The sequence below is a fragment of the Pagrus major genome, chromosome 3 (genome assembly GCF_040436345.1).
Source record: "Pagrus major chromosome 3, Pma_NU_1.0".
In the NCBI taxonomy this organism is placed as follows: domain Eukaryota; kingdom Metazoa; phylum Chordata; class Actinopteri; order Spariformes; family Sparidae; genus Pagrus; species Pagrus major.
This window is the reverse complement of record NC_133217.1, coordinates 20,421,176-20,439,334: the sequence shown is the minus strand read 5'-3', so window position 1 is coordinate 20,439,334 and position 18,159 is coordinate 20,421,176. Positions and strand designations below refer to the sequence as shown.

Genomic DNA, 18,159 nt, shown 5'->3' with positions numbered 1-18,159 from the left:
CTGAGTTTAAAGAACTGACAGCTTATCGTGTCTAAAAAAACTTCAGGGTTGGTAAAACTAAACTGGTCACCTCTTACAAAAAAACACCCCAAAACATACAAGTCAAACACATGGAACACCATTTAGTTACATGTAGGCATGGACATTTCTAATTCAGTAAATTCACATTTTCAAATATTTCACAAGCAAAATGTAAGTAATCACATACAAAAACAGCAATTTGATGTGATCTTTTTTGAATTTTTTTACAAATTGAATTGGAAGGGGTGGACAAGGCTTTAGGTTTGATTTAAGAGTTGGGTGTGGGTTATTTTCTTCATTTGTATTGATTTATTTTATCTAGCAAACAATAAATTATGTTTGAGGCTACATTCAGACCAAATCAGGTGGTGCGGTGAAATACTGAAGGCTTGTGCGGCGCCATGGAAGTGTCACTCCATGGTACATGTGTGTGACATGTTGTTGCTGACCAGTCTGCTAAAAGGAGAAGCTGCTATGTTGTTATGCTACTAGCATGCTGGTCCTACCTGTGATCTTTAGTCCTCATCGACAGATTAACAGTTAACAGCCAGGATGTGAGGCAGAGCATTACTGTGTGTTTTGAACTGGGCACAAGACCAAACTGAGTGATCACAAGTGAACCATCACGTTCCACAGAGAAATGTCTGTTGTGTTCCCTCTGTAGCATTTAGCCATGCTAAATAACATGACCCGCTACTGAGCCGTTCTACTCTGCCTCTGATCTGCTGTCATGTCTCTGCCACAGTAGGCTAAGCATGCAGGTCCAACAGTGACCGTCGGCATCCACCAATTAAAAACAATGTTTTAAACTGGTGTACAATGCCAAAATGAGTGAAGACACATAACACATTACGTTACACTCCACTGTGGTTTCAGTCTTTCATGCTGCCAGTCTGATCACCAGCTTATGTGACTGGTCACTGCAACATGACATTGGGCTGTGTGTCTCTAAAAGTTGAGTCAGCTTCGGCTTTTTCCCAGCAGCCAGCGGCGTTTTTTTGTGGAGCTCCCTGCGGCCAGCAGCACCGCTGCAGCTAAACGGTCTACCCTCATTAAAATGAATAGTAAATCCTGCTTTTTCGCTGCACCACATGATGTGGTCTGAAACCAGCAACAACAACCCCAACAACTTCCAACAAGTAGGTAGGGCAGCTTTGATAATGCCTGAGAGGCAAAACCCGGGGCAAAAAAGCCTTTAAGATGCTTTTGCTTGTAAAATGTAAATGCTGGGAGTGCACAGTGATAACTGAAGGAGACTCAGTTGAGCAATTAAACACTTTGATCCAATCAGAGCTTTCTCCCATCTGGATAGTCAGATGACTCTGTGGTTTAGTGGTCTTTTATGCTGTTTTTCCACCAGCACGTTTGGCTGCACCGAGTCAAACCCAGCTGCACCAATTTGCTTTTATATCACCTCCTTGGAGGTGGGCTGTGGTGGAAATGCAAATCCCTGCCGTAGAGGGCTGACAAACCGAGTAGAGCCAAGCTGGCAGATGTAATAGAAAAATGGCATTAGTGAATGATCATATCAAACTGAAACTTATCTTCACCAGGGTGGAGATGTGTGCTGAACATGACATGTAGTCATGGGTGTACAGTATGAACATTAGGGGGCTGAGCACCCAGCCATGGGGGGCTCTGGTGTTGAGCACTAACGTAGAGGAGGTGTGACTGCCAATCAGAACTCTCTGGGGTCTGTTTGTGAGTGTTTTTTTCCAATCGGCTTAATTGTTGAGACTGTGTTGAATACTGAGCTGTAGTCAACAAACAGCATCTGGATGTAAGTGTTCTTATTCTCCAGGTGAGTGAAGGGCAGTAAATATGGCATTTTCTGTGAATCTGTTGGTTCTGAAAGCATGCTGGTGAGGGTCCAGCTTGACACTCCAGATGTTTTAGGTGCAGTGACGATGGTGGCTGTCTTGAAGCACGTGGGGACAGTCTCCTTTGACAGAAGCCCCAGTGATATGCTAAAACTGTCAGTAATGACATTAACCAGCTGACTGGCACATGTTTTTATGCTGTCATGCTGTCCATCCACTTTGTGTATGAGCACCAAGCATCATTATCATCAAACAGAGTCCACCTTCCCTCCTTTTACTGGAGTCCTGTGTTCTATTGGCTCTGAACACGATCTACCCAGTGCAATAGCTTGATCTGGGATGACGTGATGGAGCCAGGTCTATGTAAAGATGTGGGCACATCGCTCTCTGATTTCCCGTTGCTGAGTAGAGAGCTTTATTTCATCCATCTAATTTCCCAGCGACCGGACATTAGCCAGAGGTAGACTGGGTGGAGGAACAGCTTTAGGAATAGGGAGACACCACAGACAGTGAGATGGAGATACAGAGTGGGCTCAACTACCAACACTTTATAATTACAGGGAGTTATATGAAACAATTGTTATATATCTTTTATTGATTATGTTAAACATTATGTAACATTATTATTATTTTTTGAATTAACCGGTCTTGCATCATGGACCAGGAAGCTTCAGTACTTTGTACTTTACTGTCTTTGTAGTTTTTTGTCCGTTTTTGTCTCTGTATCTGACATCGGTAATGTCCCTCGCCTGTATACTAAGGATTGTATATGGAAAGAATGAAAATACATTCTACCTTGAACCTTAAACACTTCACTGTACATTTTGCATTATAAATTGGCTTCTGCTGTATGTTGTTAATGTCAAAGGACCAAAGTCTCAACAACACTTACTAACTGCAGGTGCGATGCCTCCGACACTACCTGGACCAGGAATATTTCCGGCCACAGCAGCTGCCTGTGCAGCAGCTGCAGCCTGAGCTGTCGCTGCCTGCTGCTGCATCTGTCTGTGGCACTGCCGCAGGTCAAACACCTGACCAAGACACAAGCAGTAACCTTTACTAAAGCATAATACCACCGCTGGACAGACAATATGAATAGCCATGATTTATGAACACTTTACAAAAAACAGTCCATACAATTCATTCAGTTAGCTATTTGCAGTAAACAATGGTTCATTTCAAATGGAACTGTGACTCATTTGTTTGGTTTGTTTGTGTGACTGGTGTTCTCAAATAAACCAAATAGGTAAATAGTTTAAACATAGAGAATATATATGTGTGTATAAGAAATGTGATTTATGAGCTGGATTCAGACCTTGATGTAGGCTCCGGGGTAGATCTTGTGCACAGCATCACCTGGTGCTCTGCCTGCCTCTCTGTCGAGGTAGTAGCTCTGTACAAACACGGCGTGGTCGCTCATACAGCGCATCCAGACATCGCCCTCACCACGACACTCCAGCTGCACGCCTTTACCTATGTGTAACCTGGAACACACAGGAAAAAAACACCAGGATGAACAAAGGTGGAAACATTAGTTGTGTCTCCTTTTATTGTAAAAAAATAAGTGCTGATTATTTTATTTGACACTGTCTTGTGAAGAAATAACACATTAGGAACTGCTAGCACCTCCTCATATTAAAAAGGTGGTTTTCAGCCTGCATAAGATGTGCCGTGACTCTGCCATCCTGATATCTGAGGGTAGTTCATTCCACCACTCTGGAGGCAGAGCAGAGAAAACTTCTGGCCGAGATGAGCTCAGGGTTTTCAGATTGGGGCTGACAGAGATGTGCTGCAGTGATTTAGTCTGTGTGATTCACAGGTATATGCCATATACCCACAAAAAAAGCTGCAGGATTTCAGTATTCCCACTTAAAAATGCAGGATACGTAACGAATAGGGGTGGGAATTTCAAGGCACATCACTTTTAGATTACGATTCAGAAGGCTAGAAAGTGATTATACAACAATCGATGCATCAATATTTTGGATTTATATAAATGATTTTATTTTTATCTCAATGTCGACCTCTTGCTATTATTAAAACATATTTGTAATAGTTAAAATACGGAGGCCCTGTCCTCTCTGCAGCGGCCCAGGGCTTGAGTCCGACCTGTGGCCCTTTGCTGCAACTCATCCTCGCTCTCATCCCATGTCCTGTTATTCTCTAAGCTGTCATATCAATAAAGGTCAAATAATACATTTGAAAAAAGTAATAGTTGAAATACACAGAAGTATTTACTTCCATTATTCCATCCTCGCCAACACTCAAGTAGCCTAGCTTTGAACGTAAATATAAGACACATGTTGACGTTCGTGACATTTCACCATCCAGTTGGTTCAGCTGTAAGGAATGTACAGCCCCATCTTTTTACAGGCGATCAAAATCAGGAGCGTTGTAACAGAGGGAAAAAAAGTGTGACTGACTTTCCAGGGCACTAATGGGAGGAATGCCCTTGAAAAGTCCGGAATAAAAATGTTTCTAATAATACACATTTTTAAACATTATTTTTATTTCTAAGTAATTAGTGTCATAACTTAATTTGAACTGACTGAATTAATCGGCTTAGAGACTTGAATTTGTATAAAATAAAATAATGGAGTCTCTACCAAGGGTTATTACAATCAATCATTTGACATTGAGGGGTCATAGACCTAGTGGTAAGGACTGTTCAGCTTAGGAGCGATATTTAGCCAATTTCTCAGTGAGCTAGCATGACATGGTTGGTAACAGTGGGTCCTTTGCAATCTGAAGGTTCAAATGAAACCTTTTACCAAACTCACTTCTCTCATGTCATGTGTTTCACTGCACCATACTCCATTTGGCGTTGTGGCTGTTGTGATCCAATCGCAAGATGGTTTGTAGTTTGATCTAATGTCTGAGAGTGGACAGGAATGATTTAAACTGGGATGCAGCGTTTTGTGACTTGGAAGGAAAATGGGCCGGGGGTGTAAAATGGGGAGGCCAATGGCCCCTACCCTACTTCCTGCTGCCGGCACCCTTGCTCAGACCACAACATCTGCCTTCTTTTGATCTAAATTACACAAATGTAACGTTTCTTGACTGCATCTTGTGTGGTTATGACACTTATGCATCAACAACATTTTTCCACAGACTGACATACAAACATCTGTCAAACCAGTCAATATGACTTGCTATCATGCTATCTCACACAATGCTTCCCAACAGTGACTTGGAGACAGTCAGAGGGCAAAAAGTGAGCAATTCAGAGAGTGACAGAATTCATTTATGAATACATAATTAAATAAAGTTGTTTTCTTTTCTACTCAAAGTATTTCTCATAAATAAAGACAGGTGTCATGTTTAATCCATTTAAGAGGCAGTGTTCGTCTTCATCTACACACCTGGCTCTCTCACTGGCATCTGTGCGGTGGACGTTACTCAGCTGGCCGAGGCAGAAGCGATCGCCTCCTGAGGGGTCAACATAACCATCCACAGTCACCACAGGGCAGCTGGAGGGCACCTTGAACATCTCACCCACCTGAACATCCATTTCAAAGTAGGAGATAGAGCACCAAAACTCTGGTCCTGCAATGAAAACAGAACAAACTGTGTGATGGGTTAACAAAACTCTGGGTCAGATTTACTGTGGCCATTGTGCCTGTTTTCAGGTGCAGATGTCACGCACTCTTTTACAAACACGTGTGGTGTATTTATCCAATAGATGTTAACGACATTTCACCTGATAATACTGAGAGTCGCAGGAAGCATTTCATTTACTGAGTGTTTGTAGGATGTGTTTTTATCCTTATTCTAACCGTCTTCTGTAAATATGCTTGTCAGTATCCATTATGATAATTATAATGATCTTTATGTATATAAACAAATAAATACATGATATTAATATACGTAAAAAAGATTTTTTCCTCTATTATTGGGGAATAAGAATCCTTCAGGTGTAACTGGCACTAAATAAGGGCTGTAGCCGTGTGTAATGACTGTGCCACATGATTAATAGCTGCGTTGGCGTTACTAGAGGACATTGCCAATGTGGAATTTAGGCTAGAGCGAGTTTCAGGGAATGTACTGATGTTCTGGCCCATGATGATGACCGCTCATCAAGAAGAGAGAGCGCAGGGATCCCCTCTCCTCCTACAGTAGCTCACATACTCTCACTGTGTGCAGAGATGCGTCTCCTTGCCTAAAATCAGACCACTTTAGTTTTTTTACTCCTCCAAAGTCTGTGGCTCTGAACTCGCGCGATCACCACACTTTCTGCCATTTCACTTACTTCATTTTATTGCTAAAGCCAGAACTGAAGCCCCCGAATAATACTCTTTTTCGTGTGTCAGTTAGATCAGTCATTACTTACGGTCTGTATACTTACACTTCCTCTTCTTCAACTACATCTTTGCTTCTAACATTTCTCCTCAACACTAAACTAATAAAACTAAATTCTGGCCCTTTATCTGCAAACCAGGTAATTGAGGGCATGTTTAGAGCCATTACAGTAAATTGTGGGGATATGCAGACGGCTCGTGCACGCTATATGTGCCACATCACATTTCTGAACACAGATAACGAATTCTTAGAACAATAGGAAGCAACATTTCAACATTATTAGTTTACAGTCAAATGTCTTGTGAAGTTCACTTCACTTCATCTCTAACCTGGATGATTGGACACAGAAGGAGGGAAAGAGGTTGAGCCATGGTGCTGGGACCCTGAAAAGCAGAGGGAGAAGAGGATTAGTCTGAGGCAGAAAAAACAAAGCAATATTTTCCCAGCTGAAGATGACATTTTCTAAAAATGACACACATCACATAAGATCTTCAATATCAAAATACATAAAAAGAAGCAGTGTGAACAGTGTTGTTTAGTCTGGGAATGAGTTCAAGTGAAAGAGTTAAAGTGAATATCATGTCAAACGTTTTGAAGCATATCTTACAGTGGTGGTTTGGGTGATGGAGGGGAGGTTGTTGGTGACCACGGCCATTCTGCTGGGGTCCTATGGGAGTGTAGGAGGCTGTGCTGCTGCCTGTCCAAACTGCTGAATAACAGGTAAAGAATGATGAGTGTGCCACCATGTGCAGTGTTCATTAAAGTACAGTGCAACAGTTAACAATATCCATTGATCCCTCAATATATTATGGAATAAAAGGAAAAGAAAGCCTTCTCCCTTTGCTGGTTGTATATTTATGAGTTGACGAGTTGCCACATGCGGTTTTTTACTGATTTGTAAATAATGCTTGACAAAATTAGCCCTGTCAGAAACTGTATGTTAATACATCATTTATTTTTTAGTGTGACATATTTTATAAGGCACTGAATATTATCAGACTCTATCAGATTAATAATAATGAATTGAATATGTATAATATTTATTTAATTAATAATGAATTTTAGATTATAACTTTCTATATTATCAAATAAATTGTACGCTGTAATTTCATCACACCTCACCAGTGAGGGAATTCAGACCAGACACACAGGGATGCTGTGTCAAACTGACTTTTTACAAAGACAGAAACAACTTGATGTTTTTGTATTTAATGCTGAATTTACAAGAAGAAACCAATGATTTAGAATTTGTTGTAACAAAGTTTTGCAAAGTTTGTTACGTTTCTGCACAACTCTTAAAATCAGACGATTTGTAAGGGAGTCTGGGGACATTGCTGTTACTAGTGTATAATCCATTCTGCCTGTTGTTGTGACTTCTTCTCCTTCTGTGTTCTGAGTGATTGGATCTCAGTGCCTCCTCAATGTGTCTTGGGGGTGCTCACACCTGTACTGAGAGCTGTCCTCCCAGATCACTCAGGGCAGATGTTGATAGCAGGTCTGAACAGCCTCACAGGCTATGTTTATAGATATATCAAATAAATCTGTCAGCTCTTACAGAAATATACTTTAGGGATAATTCCATATTTTTTCAATATGTTTATGTCTCTCGCACAACCTGACACATTTACTTTTACTTACATTTAGTTATTGTAAAATAACTGAAACACTGTACAGTCTAATGCAGTGCAGCACTGCAGCTCTCTGTTTGGAAGGATGTAAACTTAATCAGCAGGTTATTGCGCAACAAATTTGTATTTAAAAATATTATGTATTTACTTTTGTCCATGTCATTATTTTTCATTCTGAATTATTATGCATTGTAAGGCAGTTGTTTAAGACTGCAAGTCCTTGTGAAGGAAAACAAAATATTAACATTGAACAGTATCCATGTATGGATGTTGGTACATACAGTCGTGGTCAAAAGTTTCCATCCACTCATAAAGAACATGTATATCATGGCAGTCTTCAGTTCCAATCACAAGCCCTATTAAAATGGGCCCAGAAAAGTCACCAGCTGTTATTAATCAGAATCACTCAGAAGAAGTTAAGAGGCTACAAAGAACATTTGATTCACACAACTTTCTATAATCAATAAAACAGATGGTTCAAGTTACTGTATGTATATTTTTGATCCAGCAGATTTGGTCACATTGTCAGAAGACCTATAACAAATTCATTATTGAACCAAACTTCATGAATGTTTTTGTGACAAAGTAGTTTGTGTTCCACTCATTCATCACAGAAACATGAGAGCTGTAGAAATCACTGGGACTGAAGACTGCCATGATATACATGTTCTTTATGAGTGTATGAAGACTTTTGACCTTGAACACATACGAACTCACTGTGGAAGGCAGCCTGACTCTGAGAGTGTTTATTGCTGCTGTAACCGTTCTGTCCGTGCGGGTGAGACGGAGGTAGGGAGGGTTGTTGTGGGTGGGGTGGCTGTGTGGGTTGCTGGGCAGTCTGTTGCTGAGGAGGGGGTTGGGTTGGGGTCTGAGGTCGTGGTGCCGGGGTCATAACTTGAGCCTGTGGGGATGCAGTTTGTAGACGGCCGTCACCATGACCGCCCTGCAGTGGTAGCATGCCTCCAGAACCGGACACTGGAAGGAGAACAGACGAAAACATCTTTCTGACTTGTGTCTGTGGGCCCAAAGTTAAATAAAGTAGCTGCTGCTGTCATCAGTTTTCAGCTCATGAATTTGTTTTGCCATTCTTACTGACTGAAGCCCAAAGGCTTTCATCCACCACTCAATATAAAAGTGTAAGAGGATTGTCTCAGCTCACACAATTATTTATCTGTTACCTGTCAAAAATAATATACATTGGTCAACCATAAGAAGCTCATATGATAATGACTTAGTTAACCATCCAATAATGAATACAATCATCAGATACTGAAGAGCTGACCTTTGGGTGAGACTGGCAGGTTAGTGTATCTGGTGACAGGTGGGGGTCCATGGGGCTCAGAGGACAGCTGTGGGGGAGGTAAAGGCTGCCCATAGTGGTCTGGAGGAGGCAGCTTCATGGCCGCTTGGTGGTCAGAGAGAGGCATGCCCGGTGGGAGGTCCATCTGTATACAGTCATGGATGTACTCCTCTTTGATCAGCCCGCCTTGTGCTGCTGCAGGAAGCAGAAGGAGGTTAAGGTTGGTGGAAGAATCACTACAGGGCATCTTAAGGCAAGACCCCTTTTTTTTTTTTTAGTTTACAGCCAAAATAAATGTAGCTATAAAGCTGCCACAAACCCAAAATACAAGAAACACTACAGACACCTTTAAGAATGTACAAATCCTTGGTGATAATCACAAAATATTATTATAGAACAGTTCAAGGTTGAAAAAATATGGTTTCATTTTTTATGCAAAAATATAAAATCTAATACAGTGTATCTGTATTTAAATTGATTTTATCCTAACTGGTTGTTGGGCCATTTTCAGTGAAAGTCTGTAAATCACTGAAAATATTCACAATTTAGTTTAAAACATTTATTTCATATAAAAAGTGTTGTTTATAGACATTAATGAGATAGTGTGAAAGATCCACATCAGCGCTTTAACTGACTCAGCTTGTCCCGACATACAGTACATTTCTGATGATAAGCCTTTGTTATTAGAAACATTTGGCTGGACAGGTGTGTGTGTGTGTGTATGTTTAATTGTCAGCAGGTTTGCTGGAGTCAGTGTGGAGCCACCAGCTCCATCTCATCACTGTAATCAAGAGCTCTTCAGATACTTAGCTCCGCCCAATCGCAGACTCAGCTACCAGTTGTGTTCTCTACATTTGAGTCATTTGTTACCTGTTTTGCCAGCTGCTTCTAGTTTCTTGTAGTTTAATCTATCAACACTAAATCTGATCTCCATCTTCCTCACAGTTTTGCCACCCTGACTCCAGTCTCTGCTCACACCACCTCTGCTATCCTGCCTCCAGGAAGATAATATAACAGGATGCATAACAATCAAGCCAAACTAGTGAAGTTAACCAACACACACCCAAACACCACTGCAGACCAAACACAGCACAGACTCCAGGGTAGCACAGGGGTTACATTACTGTCTCCTCTGCTAATAAAGATCTACAGGTCTGTGTGTCTGTTTGAGGGTGGGGTGAGGCCAACTTTGACCATGACAAATCCTTCATTGTATGTATAGTAACATAGCACACATCTTCCAGTTTATAAAGCGTTTTAGCGTTCATTTCTTTGTGTATGGATGATATAACTTTTACCTTGTGCTACTGTAGTTTTCATGTTATGACAGCACTCAGTTTATATGAGTAGAGTGCACACGACCTGCTTCCTTAGCTTGAACATGTTCTCTTAATGGTAATGACAGCATCTGAACATCGCTTTTCATCAGAAAAACAACACTGATCACATGGAAACCAAGAAACTAAAGTAGTACCACTGCAAGTTTTTAGTATCCTGTAAATCACAGTGTGATGCTGTAGAACAGAACTCACCTGTATTTTGAAGGCTGAGACCAACTGTCAAAGAAGACATCAAACAGAAAATGAAGAATCAGTTACATGCTCACTACAGCAGGAAGACATTTATAAAGTTTGTATAAATATGCTTACAAATGTTTGTTCGTGATAAAGCCAAACACTTCAAGCACAGACACTGTAAAACCTGTCTAGTCCTAATTAAGGTTGCAGAAGTATGAAGCTGACCTACCGATGCCTGGTGACACCACCCTCTCATAATGGTAGGGGTTGACACACACATTGTCATATTTGAGGTCAAAGGCGTACTGGCAGAACTTGACATGCTTGAGTTCATTTTTATGGAGGTCGGGCCAGCGCCACAGCCGTGCATAAATGACATGAGGAAAACCTTTCCTCCCTGCCACCTGACGAGAGAGAGACACAGAGAGAGAGGGAGAGAGCACAGTATCATTACAGCAGTTCATACAGCCTCCGTCATGTTCACTGTTTCAAAGCTACTACACCTTAGCTCCATCTGTGTTCTCAACACAGACTGGCTCTGGCTCTGATCATGTCACTTTTTAAAAAATGTATTCAGTGTGCATGAGTTGGCTCTTTTCTCTGTTTGAGGGCTACTTGAATATTTGCACAATGTGTGTAAATCCCGTGTGGGTCTGAGACGAATGTTTTTAGACTGACAACAAAAGAAAAAAGTCACACATGAACAGTCCTCAGTAAGAGTCTGTGATGTTGGGCTCTGTCACTGTCAGAGTGAGACAACATACGTCTTTACTCTTGACTTAACACAGACAGAGAGTACAAGAGGATAGAGGACAGAGGACACAAGGACAAACAACATACTGCTGAGCTCCTTTTGGGACACTAAATGTGTACATGTTGATGAATGTTCTCAGTCACCCAGGTCATGGTAAATCTAAGTGTTTCTTGAAACCGAAACAAGTCCAGTTGCCTACGATACAGCACTTAGATTTAAATCTGTAAACGTTACATGATGTCTTTGACACATTTTTGGAGTTTTAACATCAGAGGTGGGTAAAGTAGCCTAAAACTGTACTCAAGTAATAGTACTGTTACTTTTCATTAACAGTTACTCAAGTAGAAAGTAGTCATCTAGTCATCGCAGTCTTTTTCCCAAGTTTTATTTGTTGTGGATCTGACTTGAATTACTTCAACCACAGACGTCTTCATCAGGTAAAGAAGTGAACAGACAACACCATAATAAATCATCGTCTCCTGACTAGATAATCTGCCACATTTACTGCAGGACAATATTCACAGTCTGTATCTCCCAAGTAGGATCGCAAAATATTACATTATTATCAATCAAAAATATAAATAAAGTTTCTTAAGTTATGTTCTTCGGTTGTTGTCTCCTATTTTATATTATGATTTTGCAAATAAATCAGCAGATCTTGTGTATAACAGACCATGTCTGTTCTGTCAAACAGTAAATATAAAGAGTGTCCACATGTTACAGTGTCATTAAAGTTCAATCATTCCAGTACAGATGTGATTCCATCACCATCAGGTGTGAGCTCCACATATCCAGGTCTGTCCAATCACATGAAGACAGTAAGACTACAGAAGTGCTTCAATGGTTAGGAGATAATTTTGTGACTGTGGTGTTTCATTATTTTATATTAAATACAGGTGTGTTCACTTCTTTCCTGAGACCTGGTAAAGGCCACCTGTGGTTCAAACATTGTATCAGTCATGTCCACATTCATGTGCATCATTTGGTCTCTACTGTTCTGTCTTATCAGGTTACATCAATAAGCATTATTATTTAATTACACTTACATTAGGGCAGAAAGCAGGAGCAGTTGTTTTGAAGCATGATATACTGTGTGTTTGGATTATCAAACTCTTTACCACAACAGACACACTGCAGCCCGATGTGCTGTGTGCTGTTAATTCATCCGTAAATATTAACAGTTAGCGTGAGTCCAAAGCCATCCTGCTGCTGTGAACGGAGTCCTGTGGCTCTGATAGGATCGATAACAGAGCACCAGCAGACCTGGGACCAGCTGACCACCTGCCACTTAAAGGAATGTGCATGAATGGCGCCATTGTGTCCGAATGTAACAGAGTAAAGGTAATTTTTGCAAAAAATCTACTCAAGTAAGAGTAAAAGTACTCTGCATTAAAACTACTCCAAAAAGTACAATTTACCCAATAAAAGTTACTCATGTACATATACTCGTTACTACCCACCTCTGGTTAATATACTGGATTTATTTATACTACTAATCAATTCTGGTGCCAATCTGTGGTGTTCATCACAACCCAACAGAGAAAATCAAGTAATGCTTCAACTTAACATCCAACATAAATCAGCTGTGGGTTTACCAGCACTGGTAAAGCTGGTAGTTTGCACCGTTGTTCAGTGCCACAGTATTCAGCGTAGATCTGCCTGTGTGAATATTTGAATGCATTGCCATTGAGATCAAATCAGGCTTGTGTTGGTGTGGCTGTGATGTTTCAGCTCCCATGAGACATGAAATAAGATCCAGGAGGCGACAGATCCATGAGCTACGGTTTGACAGACACCAAAACACTGCAGGGCTGTTTCTAATGATCATAGGCAGGATTTTACAACACAGGGAAGTTATCACAATGACAATCATGAATTAAACAGTAGGAATATGGCATTTACATTACAAAGTACAAACTTTGAGGGATGTGCATATTTGATTAGCCGATGCAGTGCCTGTACCAACTGTCACACAGATGAATTCAAAGGGCTGTGTTTGTCCACTCAGAGTTAACTCAATCTGAACGTTAGCTAAGCCAGACCAGCTCAAACTAACTGACAACTCTTAAATCATTTCCAAAACAATTTATGTCATAATCTCTCCTCTCTCACCTTTACCTCTCCCCATTTGCCATCATACTTCATGGGAGATGAGCTCAAAATTCTGGTCTGGGCCTCTCAATGCACACGACACCACCGGTATGTCTAGGTCTATGTGTCAGTTGTTTTGGGGCAGCAGAGGGGAGTTTGGTTGCAGGACCATGGTTGCCCACTGGGACAAATCTGCAGTAAGGCTAACATTGTATAATAAGACCTACGGCTGCATAGTAGTTCAAGTCTGTGTCAGGTACGGACGGACTTATTACAAACAAACCAAGAGGTGTACACATGAAGTCACAGAGACTGACAGGCGACTTACTGGTTGAACAGTTGGTGATGTCACCCTGCATTGTCAGACCTACATGGAGGAACACTGACTTCTAGTGACCACAGCATGATATTAGTTACTGTGCATCATTGACTTCTGATCAATCTATTGACACACATCTCTGTTCTGTTTCACTTTCAGGAAAAATCCCCACACTCGTGCTCAGATATGTGTTACTGCTGTTACGATCTTGCATATATTCATACATTACCTGCACTGATTGGGAAAATGCGGCCTTGAAAATGAAAATGATTTGTTATAAAATGATTTGTGTCATCATCTTGTATGCCTGAATAATGTGTATGATTGATAGAATGTCGCCACCTGCTGGATATATCATGAAATAAAGCAAACGTCTTGCATTGTTATGTCAACAGTTTTTATTTTTACTCTTGAAAGTGAAAATTCAAATATTGTGAATACATATACCCTACAAAATGGTATTATGGTCAGCCCAAATTCTTGCAAAAAATACATTTGCACAGATAATCCTGATAGCTGTTTGCAAGCTGATTTTTAATACTGAATTATTTTTTAACCTAGTAACCACAACAATCCAAATCCAAAGTGCGGAAGTGTAGAAAACCAGTATAAATCCCTGATTCCTGACTATACAATAGGAAGGATAAAGTAACTGACATAAAATATTCAAGAGAAATCTTCCTGCAGATGTACTGTATCACGCACCGAAGGTAAAAAGTAGACTTCTTAGTAGTGGGAGGAGTGCAGCAGTGAGAGCTGAGTGGACTGATACAAAGTCACTGCCTGTCGAGGTCGACTTACCTGCAGTCGTCCGTCCAGCGTCCTCTGGATGGTAACACACTTGCTGGGATGGACACCATTGGTGGTGATGGCAGTGATGAGCGAGTCCAGCTCGTCCTTCTTCTCCTTCAACTTTTTTACCAGGCTCTCGATGGCCCGCTTGGCAAAGCCCTCGTTCTCTCCACCCTGCCGGTGGCACATGAGGCTGTGGACGATGCTGAGGCAGGCGTCATTGCTGCTCGGGGGGTTCACCGACATGATGCTGCTGCCACAGGACACAAGAAGAAGCTTGTTATACTTAAAGAACACATATGATCTACTGTGGTCAACTCGTGCTGGCCTTTGACAGATACTCTGTTGTAAGAGATGGAGTTAAAAGTGACCAACAACCGTCTCTGGATGTAAATCTCATTTACTGGTGGAAACCTAGAAGAAAAGATGGGGAACGTTTGCAAAGCTTCCCGCTGTGTACTTGTACATCCCAGGACCAGCAAGTCACTCAGGCATCTGAGTCTCACCTTACTCATTTATTCAGCCCAAACCAATACTGTATGAGAAGTTTAGGCTGAATCAAAATTTGGACCACTACTGTTTCATTTTTATTTTGTCCTCTAACAAAAGTTCTAACATCAGTTGGGTACAGAAAAAGTAATTATGTCCCCTTTTTTTATTCACAAATGTCTGGTCTGTCAACTCACTTCATTGTAGTCATTTTGTCCATTCTTGTAGAAAAGAAAAAAACATTAAGGTAGGAAATGGACTGGCATTTACATTCTCAAATGTTTCTCAAACCTCCTTAAGACTGGGAAAACTATTTATTTCCATCTGTCTGTCTGTCAGATATTATAAATGATCTTTTCAAGACCTAAACATGATCTCAGTTTACCTGGGTCATCTTTCTTCTATATGGGCCAGAATTCTGAACTTTTCCCAGTTCATGTCATGGCTTTTCTCTCTCTCTCTCTCTCTCTCTTTCTCTCTCTCTCTTTGTCACACACACACACACACACACACACACACACACACACACACACACACAAAACAATAAATATAGTAAAACCTTGTATTGCTGTATGTATTTTTATGTATACTGTATATGTGTGGATATACACAGCCATATACATTTAGTATTACCAGCCGTGACAGCAGTGGCTGGTAATCATTCTTGTCCACTCTAGCGCAGCTGATAGTGTTTCACCTTGTCTGTCTATCTGTCTGTGGACACAGTTTTTCAACATGTAAGCATCACAACCGTGAGATAAAGTAATTAAACTTTACAGGTGTGTAGTTGAGAAAAAAAAGTGAAGGCCAGAATGGGTGTGGTCACATGTAATAATGAACGTTCTGACCTATGACCACTGTGAACACGCTGGCGGTTGTTAAGCTTGTGTGATGTCATCACAAAACAAATATGAAACTAAACATCTGTAAAGTTTTGTGTTTTTGTGCACAGTTGTGACACAAATCTGTCCGCAGACGGACAGACAGACAGACATGTAAACACCTGGCAAAATACTCAGAACTGCTTCTGGGGTAGTTCCCACAGCTAACTGATGGTTTGATTCATTCTGTAACAACAACTAGAAACCCTAATGTTCACCTGTAGATGAAGGTGATGTGAGTGTAGGTGTCAGACAGAATAGCAGCTGTAATATGGTCCAGATTTACAAAGGTGCACTGCTGCTGCAGGCTGCTTGATTTCAGCATGTGATTTATGTAGACATCAGCTCATTATGCAGTCAACTCCTGGACTGACCCTGGCACTGAAACTCCAGACACACACTGAGAGCGAGGGGAAGCTCACGACACAGGTCAGAGCTGTGATTTCTATGAGATATCTAAGCCCAGAAAAAATGATGAAACACAGTGGTCTCCAATAAAAACATTTACTCTGGGTATGTTTGATTCAACTGACTTGAACCCTTTTTAATCTAACCTACCATTAGAGCCTGACCAATACTGGGGTTTTGGAGCTGTCGATCAATAATAGGGAGTAAAGAAATTCAGATATTGATATATTGGCCAATATTCTTATATACACTGTGTACATAAACACATCTTTTTTTGCAGGCAGGATATTTTATAGATTAACGACAAACAATCTTTGAAAATGACATCAGTGCACTGAAAGGATACATTTCACTGGAAATGTAATGACTATAAAATACCCCAAGCATCTTTTGATCTTTAATGCTCCGTAAAAAAAGTTTTGGTACATATTGGCCGACATATACGCCAGTACAGATATATCTTGGACAGAGCAATATCAGTATATCCAATCATCATCATCCTTTGGTGAGAGGCCTGCCAGAATCCACAAAGGTCCTTGTGCTAGCTTTAATGCGTGTTACTCTTCATCGCCAAAATAAGAATTTTCCCCACAAAAATCAGAGATGCAAATAATGTGACTTTAGTAAATCAAGCAGAATACATAACCATCCTCTGCTTACATGGATGTCAGCTGCCATAACCCAATGAAGGAAACCAGCATGCAAACAAAGCCCTTGAGATGATGCTTTTTATACAGTGTGCTGGATGGTAAATGACATCTTATATTTCATCTGTGTTGGTCCTGTGCATTGTAGCAGGTAGAAATCTAAAATGACTGCCTTGCGGTTGTATGCCTCCCTGCACCACTTAAGCTGCAGTTTACATCCATGTCAGTCAAGACTCTTATATGTAATGAAAACAATGATGGAAAGGTATCAAATGTAGTTTTTGGTGAAATGGAGGTTCTCACTATATTAACATGTTCGATTCCAGTCTGTCTTTATTTGATCGTGTGATGTACAACATAGTGAAACCCACCGAGGGTGAAGTGGGCAACGTACGTGCCTGCCAGAGGCCAACTCCAGATCTTAGCCTTCAAGAAACTGCAACAAGCCCAGCTGCCTACGAAATAGCACTTAGAGTTTGATGGTAGAAGAAACCCATGCAAGCCCGAGACAACATGAAAGCTCCAGACAGAAATGCCACTGCTCCAGCGGGATTCAAACACACAACCTTCTTGCTCTGAGGCAACAGTGTTAACCACTGCACACCATGCTGCCACCATGCATAGAGACTATTTGTCCAGAGTACAGAGGACTGATAGACAGCTTCATCACATGGTGCAACGACAATCACCTGAAGATCAACATCAACAAAACCAGTGAGCTTGTGTTGGACTGCTGCTGTATATCTGCTAGTGTGTACATTTACTGAGAGAAACATAAACAGTCTTTTCCTTGTATGTGTTCACATGCTGAGTCATTAAAGCTGGTTCTGATAGCCAATGAATGAGCTATAAATTCTTCACGCACAAGGTGAACCAGCAGCACAGAACATCTCTACAATCAAAACAGTTTGAAGGTTGGCACCAGAGATTAGTGTCACCAGTTCAGTATCTGACCAAATGTGAAAAATGGTCACAATCTCCCTTCTGTTCCTGAGTTATGGGGTTGAATAAGGACCAGAAGGGTGTTATGCAGAACATTATGATATGACGGTGAAGCTGAAGTTTGATATTTGGAAATAAAATGTTGTCATTTTATCCTATTAGACATTGCCGAGAAATGTTGTCATAATTAGCAAATTAATTAGTTATGGCCAAAAACATGTTTTGCGATGTCACAGTGACCTTTGACCCTT

The 18,159-nt window shown here is 40.9% G+C and overlaps 1 protein-coding gene across 1 annotated transcript in view; it reads right to left on the bottom strand.

The window, feature by feature from the left end:
• The window catches only part of smad10a (SMAD family member 10a), a 31,789-nt gene that overhangs the window by 8,212 nt on the left and 5,418 nt on the right, over positions 1-18,159 (bottom strand). Inside the window, exons 3-12 of the mRNA XM_073463091.1 lie at positions 14,551-14,794; positions 10,815-10,989; positions 10,601-10,624; positions 9,051-9,263; positions 8,486-8,743; positions 6,748-6,849; positions 6,470-6,523; positions 5,204-5,387; positions 3,157-3,325; positions 2,734-2,872 (exon numbers count right to left, since the gene is read on the bottom strand). Of these exons, the coding sequence (XP_073319192.1) occupies positions 2,734-2,872; positions 3,157-3,325; positions 5,204-5,387; positions 6,470-6,523; positions 6,748-6,849; positions 8,486-8,743; positions 9,051-9,263; positions 10,601-10,624; positions 10,815-10,989; positions 14,551-14,794 (1,562 nt within the window). The remainder of the gene's footprint in view (positions 1-2,733; positions 2,873-3,156; positions 3,326-5,203; positions 5,388-6,469; positions 6,524-6,747; positions 6,850-8,485; positions 8,744-9,050; positions 9,264-10,600; positions 10,625-10,814; positions 10,990-14,550; positions 14,795-18,159) is intronic.